At 28.5% G+C, this 26773-nt stretch overlaps 1 protein-coding gene across 3 annotated transcripts in view; it reads left to right on the top strand.

Annotated features, from left to right (window-relative positions):
• Nucleotides 1-26123, top strand: part of LOC109596794 (cytotoxic granule associated RNA binding protein TIA1) — a 401587-nt gene extending 375464 nt beyond the window's left edge. For all 3 annotated transcript variants that reach the window (XM_049970768.1, XM_049970767.1, XM_020012383.2), the window contains 5 exons: nt 12391-12493; nt 19183-19363; nt 19760-20074; nt 20133-20271; nt 21680-26123. In XM_049970768.1, coding sequence (XP_049826725.1) covers nt 12391-12493; nt 19183-19363; nt 19760-20074; nt 20133-20271; nt 21680-21688 — 747 coding nt within the window. In that variant the 3' untranslated portion in view covers nt 21689-26123. The remainder of the gene's footprint in view (nt 1-12390; nt 12494-19182; nt 19364-19759; nt 20075-20132; nt 20272-21679) is intronic.
• The last annotated feature ends 650 nt before the right edge of the window (nt 26124-26773 follow it).

Genomic DNA, 26773 nt, shown 5'->3' with positions numbered 1-26773 from the left:
GGAGCCACTATAAAATAAAACACCCTTACGTACATTTAACCTTCCTTTATTTAATATTTAGTAATATTTCCATTATTCTTAATAACTTCTAAACACCTTTTTTCACTGATTTCAGTAACTTTTCAATATAATCGATGGATATATCTTTCCACTGATTTTGAACTTCGTAGAGTTCATTCAAATTTGACAATCGTTCTGCAAAGATTTTCCAATTAATTTCACCCTAAAGCTTTTCAATTTGATAGAGCTCTGGGCCTTGTGTTGGCCAAGTCATTACACGTACTCCTTGAGAAGCAAACCATTCTTTGCTGCTCTATTCTTTGCTGATTTTCTACCACAGAGACCAGTTTCTTTTACTCTTCGTTTTATGGTACTCACCAACACACTGACTTTGTTTATTTCTTGATTTATGCGGGATACGCTGATGAAAGGGTGTTTTCTTGTCCAAGTCTCTGTTAGTCTTGCGTGGGAGCTCCTTCCAGGGTATTCCTTCTGTTAAAGTTGGAAATCGTCCTCGAAATGATCGATTTGTAGTACTAAAAATCTTCGACAAATAACTTTCATAGTCATTTTTATTCTAATATGGACCAGTGAATACATCAAATTTTATTAAAAAACACCCTTACGTACATTTAATCTACCTTTATTTAGTATTTAGTAGTATTTCCATTATTCTTAATAACTTCTAAACACCTTTTTTCACTGATTTCAGTAACTTTTCAATATAATCGATGGATATATCTTTCCACTGATTTTGAACTTCGTAGAGTTCATTCAAATTTGACAATCGTTCTGCAAAGATTTTCCAATTAATTTCACCCTAAAGGTTTTCAATTTGATAGAGCTCTGGGCCTTGTGTTGGCCAAGTCATTACACGTACTCCTTGAGAAGCAAACCATTCTTTGCTGCTCTATTCTTTGCTGATTTTCTACCACAGAGACCAGTTTCTTTTACTCTTCGTTTTATGGTACTCACCAACACACTGACTTTGTTTATTTCTTGATTTATGCGGGATACGCTGATGAAAGGGTGTTTTCTTGTCCAAGTCTCTGTTAGTGTTGCGTGGGAGCTCCTTCCAGGGTATTCCTTCTGTTAAAGTTGGAAATCGTCCTCCTCGAAATGATCGATTTGTAGCACTAAAAATCTTCGACAAATAACTTTCATAGTCATTTTTATTTTCATATGGACAAGTAAATACATCAAATTTTGTTAAAAAAACACCCTTACGTACATTTAATCTACCTTTATTTAGTATTTAGTAGTATTTCCATTATTCTTAATAACTTCTAAACACCTTTTTTCACTGATTTCAGTAACTTTTCAATATAATCGATGGATATATCTTTCCACTGATTTTGAACTTCGTAGAGTTCATTCAAATTTGACAATCGTTCTGCAAAGATTTTCCAATTAATTTCACCCTAAAGGTTTTCAATTTGATAGAGCTCTGGGCCTTGTGTTGGCCAAGTCATTACACGTACTCCTTGAGAAGCAAACCATTCTTTGCTGCTCTATTCTTTGCTGATTTTCTACCACAGAGACCAGTTTCTTTTACTCTTCGTTTTATGGTACTCACCAACACACTGACTTTGTTTATTTCTTGATTTATGCGGGATACGCTGATGAAAGGGTGTTTTCTTGTCCAAGTCTCTGTTAGTGTTGCGTGGGAGCTCCTTCCAGGGTATTCCTTCTGTTAAAGTTGGAAATCGTCCTCCTCGAAATGATCGATTTGTAGCACTAAAAATCTTCGACAAATAACTTTCATAGTCATTTTTATTTTCATATGGACAAGTAAATACATCAAATTTTGTTAAAAAAACACCCTTACGTACATTTAATCTACCTTTATTTAATATTTAGTAATATTTCCAATATTCTTAATAACTTCTAAACACCTTTTTTCACTGATTTCAGTAACTTTTCAATATAATCGATGGATATATCTTTCCACTGATTTTGAACTTCGTAGAATTCATTCAAATTTGACAATCGTTCTGCATAGATTTTCCAATTAATTTCACCCTAAAGGTTTTCAATTGGATAGAGCTCTGGGCCTTGTGTTGGCCAAGACATTACACGTTCTCCTTGAGAAGCAAACCATTCTTTAACTAACTCAGATTTGAATAATTGGAACTACTCTATTCTTTGCTGATTTTCTACCACAGAGACCAATTTCTGTGGTATTCCTTCTGTTAAAGTTGGAAATCGACCTCGAAAGCAATTTTACTCTGCTTCTCACCATTCCGGGGCTTTTCTACAATTTGTTATTTAATTTGTATTGGTAAATGGACACCTTTAGGCTTTTTTAGCTTTAAGGACAAATAAAATAAATTATAAACTCAACTGTAACAAAAGTTATATAAAAACTATGAAGATAAAGGGAAGTACGAAATGTTTAGACAGTTAATAATTATAAAATTATTTTAAATTAAAAATAATCGCCATTTTAATAAAATTATTATTTTTAAATTTTTAGCATTTTTGGAGAAATCGTTTTGTTAACGTTTCCAACCCCGAAATCATCGCACGATTAACGCCGACCGTACGTCCAAAGTTGCGGAATCGTCTTGAGTTTTGATACATTGTAGAGACGCGGGTAATTGTAAAGTCCGGTGGCGGCGGCGACGGCGGCGGGAGACGAGGGAGAATCCGGAGAATCGGTGTTTAGCCATCAAAAGCGTTTATTGGTATGAGAATTCTTGTTGTGGACTTTTCGAATGTGCAAATCTAATTTGAATAAATTGAGAAGGGTCCTACGACCTATTCCCCACTTTAGCCCTTATCTACTCATCTTTTCCCTGTCGCTTTTTTCCTCCTCCCGTCCTTTCTCTCGTCTTCGTTGCGATCACTTAAAGATTCGGATAACTAATTTAAAACGGGCTGCGATAATCAAAAAATGCGAACGGGACGCACGCATGAAGATTGATGTTTTCGGGTTAAGTTTATTAAAATGCGATATTGTGTGATTCACTTGGAAACAGTTTAAAGTCATTAATAATGAAGAGAAATCCTGAATTTGACATAATATACGGAGCATGTTATTAGATATAATATATTTTCCTGTTTACAAATTGGTTTGCCTCGGGAAGGATATCCTTTTCGACGTAATTTTCCTGGCGACTTTTCGTTACAAAATTCCCCGTCGGCATTAGCAGGCCAATCATTAAGTGACCATTAATAAAGCGTAGATATCAATCGTAATATCTGGTTAAGAACTTGGAAACACGAAAAATTACCTTGTTAAATCGATTATCATTTTAATGACAATAAAACCAGCTACTTAATTTAAGTGTTTCTATTATTGCCGTTACTTAAAATAGTTTTCCGACTGCATTAATTTCGTACAATGGAAAATGTATGAGGCAGTAAATAATTTAACTGGCACTTTTAACGTTTGCATTACTAACAAAAACTGATCTAACTTATGAATATTGATTTGTAATTTTTGATTTAATATTTGACGTCTGACCTAAATACCAAAGCTTTTGTTGCCCAATGTATTTTTTTATTATCGAATCACATGATTAGTTCGGAGTGGCTGCTTAAATTAAAGTGTTGTATTGCACAAAGAATCTGAAAAGTGAATTTCTGATAAGAGTCTAATACATCAAGTGAACTTTCTTCAGTTGAATTCAATGGACGGATTAATCAAATAACCATTTTCAACATATTAGTTTTTCACTACAATACAACTAAACTAAAAACACAAAAGATGAAATATTGGTAGCATTGATCGTTTAAATTGAGCACATCATTCACTACAAATTGATTTGTTGATGATTGATTGCAGTACAATTTATTTGACAATTTTATAAACGACTGAAAAATTCTAATTTGACGTTTCCATTTAACAACGGAACAACCTTTCTTTGAATTCGTGATTGCAACTTATGATATTTTGTAATAATAATGGTAATTTAATTCTCATTGCGTGATAACTGTAATTTTTTGACGATTGTTATTATTATGGACGTATAAAGACATTCATACTAATGCTGTTCCCATAAAATTTCATGACATACTGATTGACACATCATAGAATACCCTGATCATATTATGTAAATTTTTGGTGTGCAGTTTGGGTTAAAGAAGTGACACTCATGAAGTAACTGATTCTATGTCAACCCTAATTGACGCTGAAGGTACCCCAAGATCTGTGGAAGTTTGATATCCCCTGTCTGTGATATTACACACATGTTCAATAGGTGATAAGTCCGGAAATTTTGCTGACCAATGCAATAAATTTACATCTGAATGTTGGAATCACTCCAAAGTATTTATTCCAACATGAAGTCGGGCATTATCTTGTTGGATTAATGGATTCTGAAGGGTTCTGAAGTAAGACAACAAATGGGGTTTCACATTTTCTGGCTGAGGAGTCAAATTACCTCTAATGAAAATTAAAGGTGAGTGACACCATAAGCAATGGCACTTCAATCCGTAATTAAAGTCAGTCTATGAACAGTCTTATAAACAAAAACTTCTCTTTCTTCGCTTAACCCTCTGATACGTAACCAGTTATCATATACAGTGTACAAAATGGGGACTCAGGAGGACTTCATTCCATCCTACATCTCAAAGCTGTCGTTCTTTGTAGCACATCAATTTTTGAGGTTGATGTTGCAGTGTAAGAAGAAGCACTGACTGTGGACGCCAAAAAAATACCAAAATATCTGATTCATTAATAAATCTTCTTCTGTAAACCTCAAAAATGGTACAAAACAAAATGTAGCACTAAAACTCATCTCAAAAACGACAGACAGAGAACTGAATAACTCACTTTCAGTGAAATGAAGGAGACGGTGCACTACAGAAAAGAGAGAAATAATCATGAAAAATCAGTACTAATATAGATAAAAGCTTAAGATGCTCCTGAAAAATGGTTTACAGTGTTATTAACAAATATTAAATAACACACTCAATTGAAAACACAGTAAGAAAACGTCCCAACAAAAAAAAACTCCTTTAATAGTCTGACAAATTGGAAGAATAGATAAACGAAATTCTGAAATGTAATGGAACCATTTGCCAACGATAATTTACCAGTTACATGAATTTTTATGCATAATAATGATCCAAAGCATGCGTCGAAAGTTGTTCAAAATTTGTTAAAAGATCATCATGTTGAGGTTCTCGATTGGCCACCGCAAAGTCCGAATCTAAATCCAATTGAAAACTTAGGGAAAACACCAAAAACCATCAAATTTAGATGAATTGTGGTTATTAATTGAACAATCGTGGAATTTAATTTCAACGGATGTTACCAAAATCTTATATGTATAAACTATTTAATAATTTAAAATGTATAGAAAATATTTTGATTTAGGGACAAAATAAATTAATTCTAGAAAGAACTATTTAAAATATAAAATATATTTTTTATATTGTTTGAAACCTTTATGTATTTATGGAAGATTTATGTATTTAAACAATGATATCGCCAAACATATATTTTTTAAATTCCTGCTGGTTTTTATAATTCCAAAGGGTTTGATTAATTTAATGACGGTTAAAATAAATCCCATAATTCCTATTTGAGTTAAAAATCATGTCACGGAATTAATGGTTGTTCGAGAACATACATAAATCTTTCAGCTGAAATTGTAGGTTACTGCATCGCATCGAACATTGCCGCATATTTCTTGTAATTAATAATTAAAAAATAAAAGCCATCGAATCCAATAATTGACTGTAAACAAACATTCGTAACGCATAAATAACGTTCGTAACCGTACATTATTAAACGAACTATAAAAATAATATTTTGCGGTAATAATAAAAACGTTAGTATCGTTTATTTCGTTTCAATATAACCGAAGACCATTATAAAAATTGCTTTCATTCAGTTTTTTATACATTTCCTATAAAGGGATATGTTGTAGTGTATTAAGCCATTACCTACTCGTATTTCCTTCAACCTTTAAAAATGTCTCAATTGTTCCAATACTTCAATAATTGGCGCAGTCGCAGGAACAAACCGAAACGGTTAGTTTTGCGGCGAAACTTTCTTTTCGACCATCGTAATGCTCGTTTACGTAATGTACGGATGCCGGCACTGTTAAAGTCAATATCTGTAGCGATTTTATTTATTTACAAGCATGTATATGGTGCGAAACACATGGGGCACATGCATTGAGCACAAGACAAAGGGATTGTGTAAATGGGGACACTTGTGTCGCTGCTGCGACGCGAAACTCCTTAGCAAGGAGATTTTTAAACGTCGCAGCAATTAGCGGATCGTCTAATTATTATAATTTTACAATACGTTATAAAATAAATCTACCCCTTTCGTATTTGTGACATTATTATGCTTATATGGTTATCGTTACCGTTGATTAATTATATTGCGGTTCGTATAATCTGCATAGGTTTCAACATTGATTATTCTACGTCATCCTATTGTAACATGTCCATGCTTACCAGACATTATACCCCCCACAAAACTTATTTAACGTAATTTCCTTTAATATAAACCTAAACTATTTCCAAACTGTCTTAATTCATACAAATTGCTGTCGTCCTTTCAATGTTATATCAAATTTAAGTCTTTAGTGGCTAAATGTGCCAATATATAAATAGCTTACTGTCGTTAAAGCACTGTCTTAAGGATACATCTCTGTTTGGTGAAAATGCTAATTTGCATTACGTGCGGATCAATAAATCAATGAATGATTTATTAGTTTTAAAACTACAACATGATGTTTGTATTTTTTAACAGTAAATTTATTACAATGAGAATTTGTTGTAACTAATTAGGTTAGAATTTACATGTTTTCTAGTTAAATTGAAAAATATTTTAAATACATTATATAGCATTGTATATAAGTAGATATTAAGAAACAATAAATATAAAATATTTTCACGTTTAACAACAATTCTTTGATTCTCTGAGCAGTTTTGATATATTTATTTAATGATGACTCTATTGTGTTTGTTTCATATAATTTCGAAATCTCAGACTCAGACAAATTTTATTTAATTTGTTTAATCTATTCAAATGAAATAAATAATACGGGAGTCAAATTATGATCCCTAACTCTATACTAACTTCGGTGAAATGGACTGACTTTTGTAAATATTTTGTAACACATTTTTTTTTTTGATAATTGGCATTATTAATAAATGTTTCATCATCATATTAAAATCATGTTTATATAGATACTCAAATTTCTTCCCATTTAATAAAATAAATATCCTTTACTGTTAAATTATCACGTTTTAAGCACAATTTTTAGTTAATTGACATTATTTATATATTTTTAATTATTATATTATATTTATATTAGTTTATATACTAAAATTTTTTAATATTAAATTATAATGAAATAATTTCTTCATATTACTATTTGAAGAACTTTTCAGTTATTAAAAAATAATGAAAATGTGACGTATTTTTTGATTTAATTGCATAAAAACTAATTTTTCGAGGCACTTTTTTATCATTCTTCCTATTTAATAGAATAAACTTCATGAAAAAGTTTTTGCTGCTAAATTATAATGTTTTAAGCTCCTTTTTTTAAGATAATTGACATAATTAATAAATTTTTAATCATAATATTATGCTCATATTGATCTGAATACTAAAATTTACTTAATATTTAATTATATTGATAAATTCTTAAATGGATAATACAATTTTCATAACACTTTGTAAAACTTTTCAGGTATTAGGAAATAATAAATAGAATATTTTTTTGGTGCGGAAATCATACTGAATAATAAATAATTTTAATTTTACGTATTTTTTAATTTAATTCCTATTTAATAGAATAAACTTCATTAACAAGTTTTTGCTGCTAAATTATCATGTTTTAAGCAATTTTTTCATAATTAATATATTTATTTTTATTTTATACTAAAATTTACTTAATATTTAATTATATTGATAAATTCTTAAATGGATAATACAATTTTCATAACACTTTGTTTGTGGAACTTTTTCAAATGTTAAGAAATAATAAATAGAGTATTTTATGGTATAGAGGTCGTAATTAATAATAAATAATATTAATTTTTAATTTGACAATGAAAATTTGACGTATATTTTAATTTAATTACATAAAAACTAATTTTTCGAGGCATTTTTTTTTTTCATTTTTCCTATTTAATAGAATAAAATTTATGTGAAGGTTCTTGCTGCTAAATTATTATGTTTTAAGCTCATTTTTTTAGATAATTGACATTATTAATAAATTTTTAATCATATTATGTTCATATTGATCTGGATAATACAATTTTCTTAATATATAATTATATTGAATAAATTCTTAAACGAATGATACAAATTTTATAAGACTTTGTAAAACTATTGCACATATTAAAAAATAAAAATAAAAAATAAATATAATATTTTATGGTGAAGAGATCGTACTGAATTATAAATAATATTAATTTTTAATTTGTATAAAAACAATAAAAATTTAACATATTTTTTAATTTAATTACATAAAAGGTTTTTGAAGCAATTTTTTACCATTCTTCTTATTTAATTGAATAAAGTTCATGTTAAATCTATTGCTGTTAACTTATCATGTTATAAGCACATTTTTTCTGATAATTGAATATTGACAACAATTGATTTGCAGGACATTCTCAGATATTAAGAAATAATAAATGGAATATTCTTTGGTACAGTGATCATATTGAATAAAAAATATTAAATATGAAAATATTACACTAAATATTAAAATTTACCTATTTTTTAATTTCTTCAATGAATAATAAAATCCGATTCTTAATTTTGATTTACTTACTTAATGATGCCCTCTTGAGTTTGTTTCATATAATTTGAGAAATACTGGTATCTGTTAAAATAAAACAAATAATAAGGAGGTCAAAATACGACCCCTAACCCTATACCGTATAGAAGAAATGGACAGAATCTAGTAAGTGTCTCGTAACAATAAAAATATCCGCAAAGAAATAATTATAATGCGGAATTCAGGTGGAGGCTATCGGTTTTCCAGCTTCCCCAATTAAAATTAGAATCGTCAAGTGAAGTGTAGTTATTAAAAGTTAAACTACTCCATTTCGTTTTATTTGAGTAACTCCGGTATTAAAACTGATCTTATCGACGTGACCATAATTTTGTTTCGAATTTGCATGAATACAATATTGATACTGCGGAGGTGATATCCAACAGCAATTTTACGGTTATTTTATTTGGACTTTTTTATACGACGGTCCGTATAAAACTACGACCTTGTACCTTTTTCGTAAGTTTAACGAAAAGCATAAATTTTAATGTTTAGGATAAAAATCATACGTGGATAATGAAGTGGAGCACGGTGTATTACCATAGTAAATAGAACTGCAAATTCGTATTGTCTGTTCCCGTTTATTCTCCCACAGTTTTCCTCCGATTTTTTTTTTTTCGGTTACATTTTATTCTGCTACCTTTTCGAGGTTAAAAAGGCGCCTGCCGTTGGTTTCGCATTGTTTGGATAAACAAGAAAGCATGGAAAAATAAACAAAAAGAAAATGTAATAACAACTTACGCATGTAATTACTGGCATTTACAGGACCCTGTGTTATTTTAAGGACAATAAAGAAGATAAAAGGTAAACAGGCCCCCTCCCGAACATAATTTATATTTTATAAATAACAATTTTTGAATCCACGCCTTATCTCGTTCCATTTTGCACATTGTACGTGATGTGTCATCGCGATTATTTCAATTACTACATCCGCACCACTCGATCAATTAGAAAAATGGATTGCACTCTGTAAATATTGTCCTGTTTCGTTCGTTATCCGCTCTAAATTAAATGTAAGATAAACACAAATGTCAAATATACCCGACTACTCTTATCCATATTCATTTTATTTGCGCACAAAACGCTTTTATGGCGATACAAAAAAAATTTCGGACCATAAAAAATATTATTGCAATTGTGAATAACATTCAAACCACATACACTCACACAAATGTTTATAGCATTTAAATTTTTTGTCTTAAATTTTGTTAAAAATGCTGAAATATCTAGTGTCTATTATTTTTTATTATACTGATATCAAAAAATATAAATTTTGATTTATTTAATGTCACATAATGTACATTAATATTTTCTTCAAATAAGGTAGTTTAAAAATATTTTAAAATTACATTTTTTGAAATATATTTTAATTCAGCTTTTTAATGAAGTCCTGCAAAAAACCAAATCTTATGAAAATTGTATAATACATTTAAAAAATTATTTATTATTACTAAAAATAGGTAACTTATAATAGTATCTAGACTATGTTAATATTGGCAAACTATTATCATGATATATTATTAATAAAGTCAATTATTTAATGAAAATGTGCTTAAAACCAAAAAATATTCCATTTATAATTTCTAATAAAATCTTATGTCAATTATTTTTAAAAAATATGCTTAATAGATGATAATTTATCAGCAAAAGCTTTTTCATGAAGTTTATTCTATTAAAGAATGGCAAAAAATTACTTCCAAAATTTAGATTTTATTTAATTAAATAAAAAAAATACGTCAAATTTGTACTAATTTTTTTACAAATTAAAAATTAAGATTATTTATTATTCAGTACCAAAAAATATTTTATTTATTATTTCTTAATATCTGAAAAATTCCTGAAAATCCAAACCTTATGAAAATTGTATAATGTATTTAACAAATTATTTTTTATTACTAAAAAATAGGTAAATTTTAGTATCTAGACTAATATGGATAAAATATAGTCATCATATATTATTAATAATGTTATTTTTAAAAAATATGCTTAAAACATGATAATTTATCAGCTAAAGCTTTTTGATGAAGTTTATTCTATTAAATAGGAATAATGGCAAAAAATTATGTCCAAAATTTAGATTTAATAAAATTAAATAAAAAAAATACGTCAAATTTTTACTAGTTTTATACAAATTAAAAATTAAGATTATTTATTATTCGATATAATCACTGTACCAAAAATATTTTATTTATTATTTCTTAATATCTGAAAAAATCCTGAAAATCCAAACCTTATGAAAATTGTATAATGTATTTAACAAATTATTTTTTACTATTAAAAAATAGGTAAATTTTAGTATCTAGACTAATATGGATAAAATATAATCATCATATATTATAAATAATATTATTTTAAAAAAATATATGCTTAAAACATGATAATTCATCATCGAAAGCTTTTTCATGAAGTTTATTTTATTATAATTTAGTTTTCATATAATTAAATAAAAAATTACGTCAAATTTTTACCAGTTTTTTTACAAAATTAACATTTCTTATTGAGTATAATCACTGTACCAAAAAATATTCTATTTATTATTTCTTAATATCTGAAAAAATCCTGAAAAATCAAATAATGTATTTAACAAATTATTTTTGATTACTAAAAAATAAGTAAATTTTAGTATCTAAAGTAAAATAGGTAAAATATTATCATCATATATTATTAATAATGTCAATTATTTTTAAAAATGTTTAAAACATAATTTAGCACCAAAAGCTTTTTCATGAAGTTTATTTTATTAAATAGGAAGAATGATACAAAATTACTTCCAACATTTATATTTTATATAATTAAACTAAAAAAAGTTTTTAATCAATTTAAAATTTAAGATTATTTACTGTTCAATCGAATCACTTTACCAAAAAATATTTTATTTATTATTCGCAATATCTAAAAAATCCTGAAAATCCAAAATTGGATAATGTAAATACATTATTTATTATTATCAAAATATAGGTAAATTTTAGTATATCCACACTAATATGGATAAAATATGTCAATTATTTAAAAAAAATATATGCTTAAAACAAGATAAGTTATCAGCGAAAGCTTTTTCATGAAGTTTCTTCCATTAAATTAGATGAATAGTAAAAAATGTACTTTTTATATAATTAAATTAAAAAAATACGTCAAATTTTCGCTATTTTTTATACAGACTAAATTTTAAGATAATAAATAACCTTCAATATAATCGCTGTGCCAAAAAAATATTCTGTTTATTATTTCTTAATATCTGAAAAACTCGTGAAAAATTAATAAATTGTATAATGTATTTAACAAATTATTCATTATTATTAAAAATAGGTAAATTTTAGTATATAGACCAGTATGAATATAATATAATCATTAAAAATAAAATAATAAATTTTAGTACCTATTTTTGAAAAAGTTAAAATTTGAAACACTCAACTTCTCTTACTGATGTTTAAATACATTACATAAAAATTCAGAAATACTGTTACAAATTTGATGTAATTTTTTATATCCCTTACAATAAAACAAACAAAAAGGGTAGAAATATAACAAATAGCCCATTAGTACATTTAAATTTATTATCCCGGCGCATCCGCCAAAAACATTTAAACGATTCGCCAAGGCAATATCATTCGAAATCGATTTATGTTTGTTCCAGGAGGCGGAAAGTGCCATTGCCGCAATGAACGGACAATGGTTGGGAAGCCGGAGTATCAGGACGAACTGGGCTACACGAAAACCGCCGGTTCCAAAGGCTGAAGGTAAGATAACCAAATTTTAAGTAATAAAATTAAACCGTTTGATTGCTTCCGGCGAATTTCTCACTACATAATCGGATTGGGTCTCAAACGTATGCCGGGACACGGGCGTCGCGGCGAGACTTGAACCGCCGCTAAAAAAAAAAAAAGAAAACTAATTAAATTTTTATCGTGCATACGTAATTCGTGTAGAAAGGGAAAACAGAAATAATTGAATAAATTGAAACTGTCGCGATGCACACCGCGGGCGGTCCCAGAGCAATATTAATTAATTTAATGAGAGATGGATTAAAAAATTATCGACTAAACTAAATTGAAATGGCTATGGACCAGTGTTTTTGTTGGACGTCCGTCCTTGCATACGCGTACACAAGTTTATTCGGAATAGTTGATCTAGAAAATTGAACAAAGAAACCGATGTACATTCAAATGATTAAAACAGAACACAACAAAGTGAAACGGTTTGCTGGTCAATTGAATCGATTTTTAATTATGATTTCAATAAGTGCGTCGTTTCACTCATTAATCCCAAATCGTTAATTCGAAAAAGTGACTGTTGGGCCTGATCAATGTTTTCTGAATGAAGTCTGCTAATATTACTGTATTCAGGGTAACATGTGAACGACAGGTGAATAAAGACTGTATATAGCCGGTGCGGTTCTGCATAGTATGCATATTAATTTGTCTGGGTTTATAAATATTCAAAGGATAAATGTCGCATTCAAAGATATTTTTCTAACACGCAGAAATTTATCATTGCTTTTTAACACGCATGTCACGGTAATTATTTTTGTTACTATAACAACCTAAAATATATACAGCATGCGTAACTTGTCTCATTCTTTTATTCAATTTTTTTCGTCACACTGAAAAATCAATGAATTCAATTTAATCCTGAGAAAATTAAAGACGAAGGCTTACTTCAATCCTCCCTCCTAATACTTCTTTGTATAACATATTGTTTTATATTTAATAATCCGTTAATTAAAAACAGTTTCCAATTTCAATTAACAAATATATACCTGTAGCTCTAAGCTTGGCAATAAGAAGGAAGGATGAAGAATAAAAAGGGACATACAAGGAATTTAAATTAAAATTATGGTGTGAAAATTTGGGACCAACAATTTTCTTAAAATTAATGTTTACGAGATCCTTGTGGTTAATTTTAAATTAGGTGTTTATTAAAATTAAGGTGCTAAGTAAGGGATTATTTCAAAATATTTTTAAAAAGTGCTGTAATGAGTAATGAGTGATAAACATTTTTTAATAATTTAAGCTTCAAGTAATTTTTTTTTAAATATTTACTAGTACGTAAGTTTTTTTATATATATATAAACATATTAAGTATCTTAATTATTATTGTTGTAAATTATATTTAATTTAACATATTAAGTACCATATTATTTGATTATTTTTTTAATATAGATTAGTATTTAAAGAAAGGAGTCAGTAAAAAATATTGAATATGTTATTATTATATTAATATATTAAATATTTTTATTTTCTTTAAAGAATAACAGATTATTTCATTACTTTTTTTTTAAAATAATTATTATTTAAAGAAATGTGTCAGAAAAATATATTTAATTGTACACTTTTTTATTATATTAACATACGAAGTATTTTTATTTCCTTTAAAATTAAAATGTCTAGAACATTTTTAACATTTTAAGGTACAATTAATTTAACGTATTAGGTAACAAAGTATTTCATTACTCTATTAAAATAATTAGTATTTAAAGAAATGTCAGTAAAAAATATTTATTGGTACAGTTTTTTATAATTTTAACAGTAAGTATTTTTATTTCCTATAAGAAATAAAATATATAAAACAATTTTAACATTTTAAAGTACAATTAATTTAACATGTTAATTACTTAACTTGTTATCAAACTGTTTCATTACCTTTTTAAAATAATTTAGTAGTACAGTTTTTTATTTTATTAACAAAGTTAGTATTTTTATTTCCTGTAAAAAGTGATATATTTAGAACACTTTTAACATTTTAAAGTACGATTAATTTAACATGTTAAGTAACAAAGTATTTCATTACTTTTTTAAAATAATAAATACTGAAATAAACAAATCAGTAAAAATATTTAGTAGTACAGTATTTTATTATATTAACAAAGTATGTTTATTTCCTATAAAAAGTAAAATATTTAAAACAATTTTAACATTTTAAAGTATAATTAATTTAACATGTTAAGTAAGAAATTATTTAATTACTTTTTTAAAATAATTAATATTTAATGACACAAGCCAGTAAAAAATATTTAATAGTGCAGTTTTTTATTATATTAACAAAGTAAGTATTTTCTTTTCTTGTAAAGAGTAAAATATTTCATTACTTTTTAAAAATGATAAATATATAAAGAACTGAGTCAGTAAAATATATTTAATAGTAGAGTTTTTTATTATATTAACATACGAAGCATTTTTATTTCCTATAAAAAGTAAAATATTTAGATCACTTTTAACATTTTAAAATACATTTAATGTAACATGTTAAATAAGAAATTATTTAATTACTTTTTTAAACTAATTAACATTTAATGACACAACTCAGTAAAAAATATTTAGTAGTACAGTTTTTTATTATATTAACAAAGTAAGTATTCTCATTCCCTGTAAAAAGTAAAATATTTAATTACTTTTTAAAAATAATAAATATATAAAGAAATGAGTCAGTAAAATATATTAAATAGTACAATTTTTCATTATATTAACATACGAAGTATTTTTATTTCCTATAAAAAGTAAAATATTTAGAACACTTTTAACATTTTAAAGTACCATTACTTTAACAGTTAAGTAACAAATTATTTCATTACTTTTTTAAAATCTATAAAAAGTAAAATATTTAGAACAATTTTAACATTTTAAAGTACAATTAATTTAACATGTTAAGTAAGAAATTATTTCAATACTTTTATAAAATAATAAATATTGAAATAAACAAATCAGTAAAAATATTTAGTAGTGTAATTTTTTACAATATTAACAATTAAAGTACTTTTATTTCCTGTAAAAAGTGAAAAATTTAAAACAATTTTCACATCTTAAAGTGGAATTAATTTAACATGTTAAGTAACAAATAATTTCATTAAATTTATATAACAATATTTTAAAGTATTATAAGAAATGACTCTGTGATAAATAGTATTCCTTAGTGGAAGTTATTTGTTGGCATACCAAACATTTTTTTCCCGTCAAAAAGTAAAATATTTAGGACAATTTTCTAAATTTCCTGCCGACCAAATAAACCAACCCCGTTTGGACAGTATCATAAAACAGGGAAACCCTGTTATTTGTATGGGAAAACATTAACAAAGCATGACATTTATTGACATTGTAAGACTAGGCATAAAAAAAGGGAGTCGGGTAAATGCAGAGGAGTAATACATAGATTTAGTGATTTTTTGACCGAGCATTCCCCACATATGTCGGATGTACACCTCTGGGATGCCTCATACGCGTACAGCTGTAGAAAATTCGCCGTCCCACGGGATATTGGCTCTCCTTCCTTCTCTTAAAGTGTACGCAACTTTCTTACTTGATAAAAGTTCAACCGTTGACCCAATCAAGTAACGATTTTGGAACTGTCACAAGTTACTTATGTTTTACATGTCCCCGGGACAGGCACTAAAATAAACGCAGTGCATATTTGATTGAATCAAGAAAGTTTTTGATTCGCCGACGGATTTTTCTGTCATTTCGATTCATTTTATTCATTGAATTTATTATCAGCGAATTTTTGCGGCGCACTTGTGCTTTTTTTTTCGTACATGTTCGTCGTTGTTGACAGTGTATAAAAATTGGAAATTTTATTTTTACTCCCCTTTGTTTCAAAATAATGGTTTAACGCCAATCACGGTCAACACAATTCACTTATTAAAGTTAACATAGTTCAATGAAACTCAATATTAATGTAGCTAGTTAGCTTCTTTTATGCACATTTTTTAAATAACAAATAAGTTGATAATTTTTAATGTTATAAACGTGTCCTTATTCAACCATCATTGATCCAAATTCTTTTGTCATAAATTTTATAAATTTCAGTAAAATATGCCTCTTTGAAACTTTTATCTTGTTTACTTTTAATTTAAGTTTGTAACTTTCTGATCGTTTACAACAAATAAAGTAAATCTATCCACTTTCAAAGAAAGTACTCAAATGTTCATGGAAATTAGAAGAATTATTTAAAATATTTAATGTATTATTTATGATATTTTCTACATTATTTTAAATTTAAATTTTTCCTGAGTACAAATGTATAATTTTAAAGTTTCATTAGCAGTACAGAAAGATGAGTCGTGTACAAATTTAAATAGGCTCACTCATTTCTTAATTACCATTTCTACGTTTTCGTTATTTTAGTGAAATGATAATTGTTAATGAGATATGGTAATGTCTCTTATTATGTATAATAATAATTACTGCAAGTAAATTTTATAAATATAGAATGAATAAATATTATAAAATTATTACTTTTAAATAATTCTAAGGAATACTAAACACTTTTTTGTCATTTCTTGTTTATTCCTTTAGTAAATTGAGATATGGTAATATATCTTGCTGAAGAAACGACAGCAATAGTTCACTAATTTGTTTTCACTCAAAGAGATAAGAAATAAAAGAAAAATATGTTGTTTCAACATAGAGGAATAATCTACTGAACTTGTAAAAACATAATAATATGGTTGAATAGAAATAAAAACATAAGTGTCAACAAATTGAAAATGAATAAATAGATATGAAACTTGATTAAATGTCTGAAGTATCTAAAAAACATATAATACAAATTCCATTGAATAATTTCATTTATTTTTAATTACAATTTTTCATATTTTTGCTTTTAACTAACTGAGGATAAGTAATCATTATGTTTGAGACAAATGAAAAGGTAATGAATGAAAGTAACAAATCAGTTCTTTCTTACATGGTTGAATAGAAATAAAAAATAAATGTTAACAAATTGAAGATGATACCTAATTATTGTCAATTGTTTAACAAATTCATAAGACATATTTTTAATAGATATGAAACTTGATTAAATATCTTAAGTATCTACGAAACAATATTAAAAAACGTTTCTTTTATAAAATTTCATTTATTTTTTAATTACATTTTTATATTATTTATGCTTTTAACTGAGGACAAGTAATCATTATGTTTGAAATAAAAGAAAAGGTAATTAATGGAAATACCAAATCAATTGTTTCAACATCGATGAATAATGGTTGAATAGAAATAAAAAAATAAGTGTCAACAAATTGAAGATGAATACCTAATTCATAACACAACTTTTTGATAGATATGATCACATCTCTTAAGTATCAAAAAAGCTTAAGTATCAATAAAATATATACAACAATTTTAGTAAACTTACAATTTCTTTTAAATAATTTCATTTATTTTTTAATTACAATTTTTCCATATTTATGCTTTTAACTAACTGTGGACAAGTAATCATTATGTTTGAAACAAATGAAAACTTAATTAATGAAAGTAACAAGTCATTTGTTTCAACATTGACGAATAATCTTTTGAACTTGTAAAAACTTAATAGAAGGTTCAATAAAAATAAAAAAAATTGGTGTTAACAAATTGAAGATGAATACCTAATTATTGGCAACTGTTTAACAAATTCATCAGACACCTTTTTAATAGATATGAAACTTGATTAAATGTCTTAAGTATCTACAAAACATATACAACAATTTAAAAAAAACTTTTACAATTTCTTTTATATAATTTCATTTATTTTTTAATTACATTTTTATCATCATATTTATGCTTTTAACTGAGGATAAGTAAACATCATGTTTAAAACAAAAGAAAAGGTAATTAATGGAAATAAATCAATTGTTTCAACATCGATGAATAATCTACTAGACTTGTAAAAACTTAACAGATAGTTGAATATAAAGAAAAAAATAAGTGTCAACAAATTGATGATGGATACCTAATTATTGCCAATTGTTTAACAAATTAATAACACATGTTTTTGATAAGGATAAAACTTGATTAAATGAGTTAACCGTCTAATAATCTACGAAATATATAAAACTATTTTAGAAAACTTACAATTTCTTTTATTTATTTTTTAATTACATTTTTATCATATTTATGCTTTTAACTAAGGATAAGTAATCATCATGTTTGAAATAAATGAAAAGGTAATTAATGAAAGTAACAAATCATTTGTTTTAACATTGACGAATAATCTATTGAACCTGTAAAAACTTAATGGATGGTTGAATAGAAATAAAAAAATAAGTGCTAACAAATTGAAGATGAATGCCTAATTATTGGCAATTGTTTAACAGATTAATACACACATTTTTGATAGCTATGAAACTTGATCTACAAAACATATAAAACAATTTTTACAAAAACTCTTAAATAATCAACAAATTCTCTTAAATAATTTTATATATTACAATTTTTTTATTTCTATTTGGAGAGGTAATAAATAAAAGTGACATTTCAATTATTTCAGCATTTGTATAAACTTAATAAACAATTTAAATGAGATTAAAAAAATAATTGTTAAGAACTTGATCATGAAGAATAAACATCGAGAATTATGTACTTCCGTTTGATAGATATCGTGCTTGTTAAGTGTCTACAAATTGAGAATATTTTAATAAAAATGATTTGTACTAAACAATGTTTATTCATTCCAGTGAGCACAAAACCATTGACATTCGACGAGGTGTACAACCAAAGCAGCCCCACCAACTGCACCGTCTATTGCGGCGGCATAACTAACGGTCTGACTGAGGAACTAATGCAAAAGACTTTTGCTCCCTTCGGAACCATCCAGGAAATAAGGGTCTTCAAGGAGAAGGGCTACGCATTCGTTAGGTGAGCACGAAAATTACTTTTAACAGACGTATCAATTAAACAGAATAAATTTACGTGTCACTTTTGATTGGGACCGATTCATACGCATTTCGCAGTCGATCGTAGAATAGTCACGAACGCGTGTTTAACGCCGGTAGTAAAATATGAATCCGGTCATAGGTATGTACGTTCTAGTATCGTGACTATAAATAAGATTTACTTGACAGTCAGTTTTGTATTCGAACTTCGTTAGAATATCAATACGGTATAATTTGCCTCCGCAATTTCATGCGACTTCACACAATGCCTGAATGGTGATTCAGTTCGTGGAGCTTTTGGACAACAGAATCGGCGATTACCCACCGAATCCGGCTATTAATTTTAGTGCACGTATTAAAAACGGACTGTCGGTTGCAGGTTTTCGACAAAGGAATCGGCAACACACGCGATCGTTGCCGTCCACAACACCGACATCAACGGACAGATGGTCAAGTGCTCCTGGGGCAAAGAATCGGGCGACCCCAATAATGCGCCGGTTGCCGGACAGGAGATATGTCTTCAGGCCATCACCGGTACACAGTATCCCTACAACGCATACGGACAACAATTGGGATACTGGTACCCCCAGAGTTTCCCCACCACAGCCGCCGCGCAGATGCAGGGCCAGTTCCTGCAGGGCATGCAGGGTTACACCTACGGACAGTTCGCCGGCTATCAACAATCTTATATGGGGTAAGGGTTGTTCACGTTAATCAACATCAAATATTAAGCCCTCTTTGTTTGCTTGCAGAATGGGAATGCAAGTACCCACAGCAACTTGGCAGGGCATACCGGGGCAGCCACAGTTGCCATCGACACCGCAACAAATGACGGCACCTGGTACTACTTTACAGCAACCGGGGTTGGTTTTTCCCATTCAGCAGTACCAAGTAAGTACCCACTAACTCCTTTTAGTTTTTTCTATGATTCATTTGCACCATTCCATTACCTTATTTGAGGGTGGATTGCTTTATTATTATATACTCAACAAGAATGACAGTAAATTGATACTATGAGTGGTTTATTATTGAATAAAGCAACCATTACTGGTATTCACTGAAATAATAGTTTCTAATTATTTCATATCAACTTGTTTTGGACAATTTATATAATTGTACAAATTGTATAAAAATGATATGAAATGGAAGAAATGAAATAACATAATTATCATACACCTAAAGTGTTATTACACAAATTGCTTTTGCTGTGCATGTTGGCTTAATTTCGTAGTAATGATTGAAACTAAACAAATTACATCAGTAATCATTCAGTTTATAAATAAACAGACATGGTAATTGTTATTAAAAATTCATATTAGTTTACATCGAATTGAATCATAAATTAAATAGACATGAGTCAATAATATAAAAATAAATTAATTCTGTAATGATCTACATTAAATTTATTGTTTAACGATTTTAAAGAGAACCCAAAATTTACGTACTGAATATTTATTCTTAATTTTTACTACATAAATTTTGGAATATTAACTAAAAATGTTTTAATTGGTTGTTTTCAAGTTTTCTTAAATCCTAGTTTAAATATTTTCTAATGGTTTTTTAAGTAAGGAGTGGATTTGCATACTAAAAACACGAACAAATTTTAATTTTGTTACCTAATTCAAAACTAATTATTACATGGTGAGGTCATCAAAAGTCTCCTGATAACTTTTACAAGGAAAAACCGTATAAAATGTTCTAACCAAATTGTGCCAAATTAGCCAGTGCCATATGGGCACTAGCAAGTATTTATTTATAAATGGATAAAGGGTGGTCTTGTGATACCTCATTTGAAAGGTATTTTCATGCTCTTTTCAATGCTACTTTGTTGACTAAAATCTGATGAATTGTTAATAAGTTATTACTAAAAAAATCGATATTTATACAAAAAAATAAATTTTATAGGTCAATATTTACACAAAATATAAAAGACAGTATTAATATATCGTTTACCTAATAATTGTTGGTTGTCCCTATAATAGTTATCAGGGAGGTGGGACCTCACTGTATAATTAATACATATAAATTTTGTAATTAAAAACTACTTAAGATTTCCCTGTATAATTACTAGTTTTAAATTTCTAACAATTATTTTCACGTTGTAAAAGAATACCGAAATGAAATTTTGCAATTTTCCCTGTTTAACTCCATCACTATTAATTAAAAATAATTATATAATTAAAGAGTAGTTAAGAGTTTGTCCTGTGCGAAAGATAAAAATAAATAAATAAAATGACATAAGGATAAAAACGATTCGACATTTTATAAAATAAATTCTTATCTGCTTTATTTTTTTCAGGCGCAATGAAACACAGACAATTATCACCCAATCGACTTAGTGATATAATATTCTTCAATATAAATGTATTAATATTTTCGACATGCATTCTAATAATTTGTGTGGTTATTTGTGCCAAATTTCAACTAGTATCTACAATGTTAATTATACAATCATAGATCCATCCATGTTTTCTAATTGTGTAGCTTCAATATTCAATATGTAGCAATTTAAAAAATTGGGTATGTATTGTAGTGCGAGTGGACACGTGTGAATCTACAGTAGCATAAATTTGGCAAAAACGTTCAAGTTAATCGTGTGGTTTCCAAATATTTCTGTCAAACAACGACACACTTTTTAAATACATACATTTCTTGATCATCAGCTTCAAAATATTGGCATCAATTTTTGAATCTCAATATATTATGTATGTGTATCTATGTGTAATTTCAGTGTATTACAATCTTGCTGTTCCATATATGTATATGACCAATATTTTGAATTGCCTATTAAATAGGCTGATCAACTGTTATATATATGATGAAAAAGTGTTGTGCTGTAGAATAATTTGCCTATTTTGCACTAGTAAACCGCTGAAAGGGCTACAAAGCCTTGAGTCTACACGCTAAAGCATATGCCCACAGAAATTGCATGAGGAACGAGACCAGAACTAAAAAGACTGAGAACGTCCCACTATTGGACGCCTTCCAACATTCGTTTCCACAATTCAATAGAGCCGAATTACGTACGTCCTCAGTGTCGATAGTTCTGTGCTCCCGTTCAACTTGGGTGCGTAAAAACTTTATTAACATGGAGTATATTTTTGGCAGCTTACCTCCACTGACGAAGACTGGATTACCTCTAGTCTTTTGGTGTGATTCAAATAACCAAACCCAATTTTTTAAAAAAAAAGAAATAATAAGACCTGGACTAAATTTACACCTTAACCGGTGAGCTATTTACGTATGTACATTGGTGAACTACAATTATCTGAATCGGTGCGACAATGGCCAGATGATTTTATTATTATTATTATTATTATTATTATTATTATTATTATTATTATTATTATTATTTAGGTTTTTCATTACTAATGGACCAAATTTTTCGATCTGTTTTAACCTCAAGTTGTCTTCCAAACTGAACTAGAGAAATGTAGTTAGTTTGCTAGATACTGTTTTCAGTGTTGTTATGCTTTGCAACGTTATTTACAGGGTGTTCGAATGTTGCTTGTCAGTTTTCTTTATTGAACACACTTGAAACTGGAAACATGTTAATTATTGGTTGACAAACATTACCACGACGGAATACAGACAATCACCTGGTTTTATATTTTTGCGTAAGCTCTGTTAAATGGCTTTGCAACGTGACCGTTTTTTGAGTAAGTTTAAGACAGGTTTTAGAAGTGTTTTGGGTAGTTGTAGTTCATGACTTTATATTTTTTACTTAGTTACCTGTCATTTTGCATTAGGATATCTTATGTATGTTTAAATAATCATAAGAGTTTATATTTGTAAAGAATGGTCATTATTATTGAGTTTGAACTGTACAAATACTAGGTTAGGAATGAAGTTAAAATGATAGGCTAGATAGACTATATATTAAGACATTTTTTTTTTTTTTTCAAAAACCAAAACGAATCGCGTTCAATGATGGTTTAGGATGCATTATGTATAGTATGTTCACTTGAAATTGCTACAAGGTAAATCAAAAGATGACAAGGAGTTTTAGTTAGTAAATATTCCAATATATTTCCAAATACTATACTATTTTTGTAAGATCGTAGATTATTTAAAGTGAACACACTGTGTTATAAATATGAACAGGCACTACAAATAGCATAAAAATTGTCTAGAGTTAGGATGTAAAACAAAATATTGTATTAATATTGTACATAACAAATTATTGGGTGACGTTATGTGATTAAAAGTCATAACTTAGAGTAGGATAAGAAGGAGATGCTATAATTGCTCGTCGGACAATTCGGTATTTATAACAACATTTGTAAAATAAATTTATGTGCAGAACAATAGCTGTGCTTTAGAGCAAAACAAAACATCCAAAAAGCAGCAGCAAAGTCGATTTTTGTCCTGCTCTAATGTACATGGATACTTTGTAAAGTTAACAATCATATTAAGACTAGCTTTAACATCGAGTGTGGGTAAGTTTTGGCACTTTTATCCTCGTTGATTTCATTGTACATTAGCCAAAAATGCAACATCATGAAACAATCACGGTGATGCGTCTCGGAGTGTTCTTTAACAAACCGAAGTAACGGAAAGGTTACTGAGCAAACAATTTATGAACATCCGCTCATTGCATTTTCATTAGCTGTGTAAATTCCATAAACTCAACTCTTAATACGGCACAAATTCTTTCGTAACCCTGCGCAATACCCCCCCAAATAAAAAAAAAATCGTTGTCGAATTCTCGTTGTTCTTATTAAAAATATCTGAATGTGGCTTCGAAACTTTATACATGTGTTTAATTCTTATGTACATCAATTTATTATACAGATAACATGTAGGGGCTAGGGTCGGGGTTATTTTTACCCGTGAGGCCGCCCGTATTTATTAGAAAGTGCGTGAAAGTGATAAAAATTAATTAATTTAAGGTGATATCACACAAACCGAAATTTTATATTAATCAATATTTGCGAATGAGGAGACGTTTTGATACAAGTTTTAAAGCACTCTGGAGCTAGATCACCTTAATCCGGTCGCAGCTTGTGGCGTAAGCAATTAAGACGGACGATGAATGATTTAAATGGAGGTTACCTAGCTGCAGGGTTAAAAGTATACCGCTGATGTAGATAGACCTTAAGAAGACGAGTATTATTTAGCATTTATATAAATAACTATATGTTTGTTTATAAAAAATATATAACTGCACACAGAAAATTAAGAGCACCACGTAAATATTAACGGCTGTTTATTATAGTGTAAAGGAACCTGCATATGACCAAGTTTGCTTTTCATTTTTCTAACAACACAAACAGATCTTCGAGCGACGAAGCTTTTTTCCAGGTGACAGTCGAAGAGCTCAGCCGGCGAAGGCCGAAATGCTCCCCGGACTTAATTAATTGCTTAATGTTACAAGCGGGGTGGCATTTCGGCGTCCGGTTTCTGTCGTAACGTTGTTGCCCATTTAATCGTGAACGATTACTAAAATAAGTTCCATTTTTGGTTTGTTTCGAACCGCAGCACACACATAAACAATTGGATTTTTGTCACAGTTTACGGGGTTGGTTCGAAACGCGTTGCTTTGTTCTAGTCATGTTGTTTTAAGACGTTTTGTACGCGGCGCTTCGGAACAGCCCCCCCTTCAGTTAATTCGGCAGATGCTAGTCCAAAGTAAATTATATGAATTGAACTTAAATAAGTGTAGTAGTGACCGCATTATACAAGTTTATTAGTTGTTTGAAAACTTTTATAGCTATGTATTTTATATATACAGTTGCGAAAAGACTGATGTGTAGTAAATTATGTGAAACGTATTTTTGTACTTGTATTTTATATACTGCTTAGAATTTTTTGTAATTGCCCTATATGACATTGACAAAATTGAGCTATAATCTATTTTGGACTAGATTTTTAAGTCAACAAGTCCAAATCCCGGTCGTTGAATTACTTCAGAACATATCAACTGAATGATTCAATAGGTGACGCACGATGGAACGACTTCGTTGGTTGATTGGTTGCACCACCAGAAATTGGGCCCCGATTTATTTTCAATCATCACACGTACGTAAATCATGGGTGTTGAACAGATGACGATCTGACCAATTCATTCACTAAAAATGACCAACATTTTCTACTATGATTAACGATTAGCATCATAGATGAAGTTTTTAGTTGATCTATCATATAACTACATATCACATTCGACTGTATTGGTTCTTTCTAAGTAGTGGTTGTTTCGTTTGTTCATGTTGAAAGTGTTGACAGGTTCCTATATAAAAAATGTCAATATTTAAGTTTAAAAAAAATGCCGTAATAGGATAGAATAGTTATCTGTTTCGTTGTTATTTTTTATCTATGTGTTATATAATGTATAAAGTTATTAACATCGATCTTGTTGTGAAATGGTTCCGTGAATCGTGCGCTGGACCAGAATATATATACATAAAAGTCCACGCGTCTTTCACGCAACCCTAAATATAAATAAACATATTTTTGTTAATTACTTATTATTTATATGTATTATATTAGAAGGAGTAATCAAAAAAAAAAAATTTATTAGACCACAGCAGGACGCCATTGTGATAATTGTAAAGATTAGATAGACAAAAAAATGGACGTCGGATGCTGCGGATCTAAGTTATATATGTAAAAATTTTATATCACAGTCTGCTATACGCATGAAAAAATACGTGCCCGGCACGATAAAATATTATACAAGATAAAACCAACCTAGATTAATATATTGTAGAAAATGGAATTGAAATAAAGACAGTTATAACATTCGTGCGAGTTTACTAAAAACCCCCCGTACAACCCCCCGGAATATGCATGACACACGGCACGCCCCGACTAATGCGGCGGCCGTAAATTATTAAACGAAGCCACTTTCTGGGTTCCAAGAGCAAATATGCACGAGACCGTCACACGTGGATGTTCGCGGTTTTGCGGACTAGGTCCCGTATTTGCATTACTTGTTTATGGATGTAACTGGGATCCGGGATGTGCGCGTCAAAATTTTTTTTAAAGTTTGGCGGATGCGCTCGCGCCTATTTAATTTGAAAGTTACCGAGGCAAACGTAGATTTCTCTAATGTAAATTGCGCCGACATCTAGTGAACAAGCACTACAACGATGCAGATAGTGTTAAATTACAGGAATCTATTTCTGGTCGTTGGATGTTTGTCCACTCTTCACGAGATGGCAATACTATGCCAAATAATTATTGTATTTAAAAATTAAATTGTTAATTGGATTGCACAACAATTAAGGCAAATACATAGTATACATATTGTTTAATTATAGATTTCATAATTGGTACTAATAACAGGCTTAAGTCATTCCTTATTTTGCACTACTTGTTTTTAATTTATAATATTTACAACTTGCAAGTACTAACTAACTATATGGTACCATTTAACAAGGATTTTAACAAT

This window comes from Aethina tumida, chromosome 1 (genome assembly GCF_024364675.1).
Source record: "Aethina tumida isolate Nest 87 chromosome 1, icAetTumi1.1, whole genome shotgun sequence".
Lineage (NCBI taxonomy): Eukaryota > Metazoa > Arthropoda > Insecta > Coleoptera > Nitidulidae > Aethina > Aethina tumida.
Note: the sequence above shows the minus strand (reverse complement) of the source record. Positions and strands in the feature narration are given on the sequence as shown.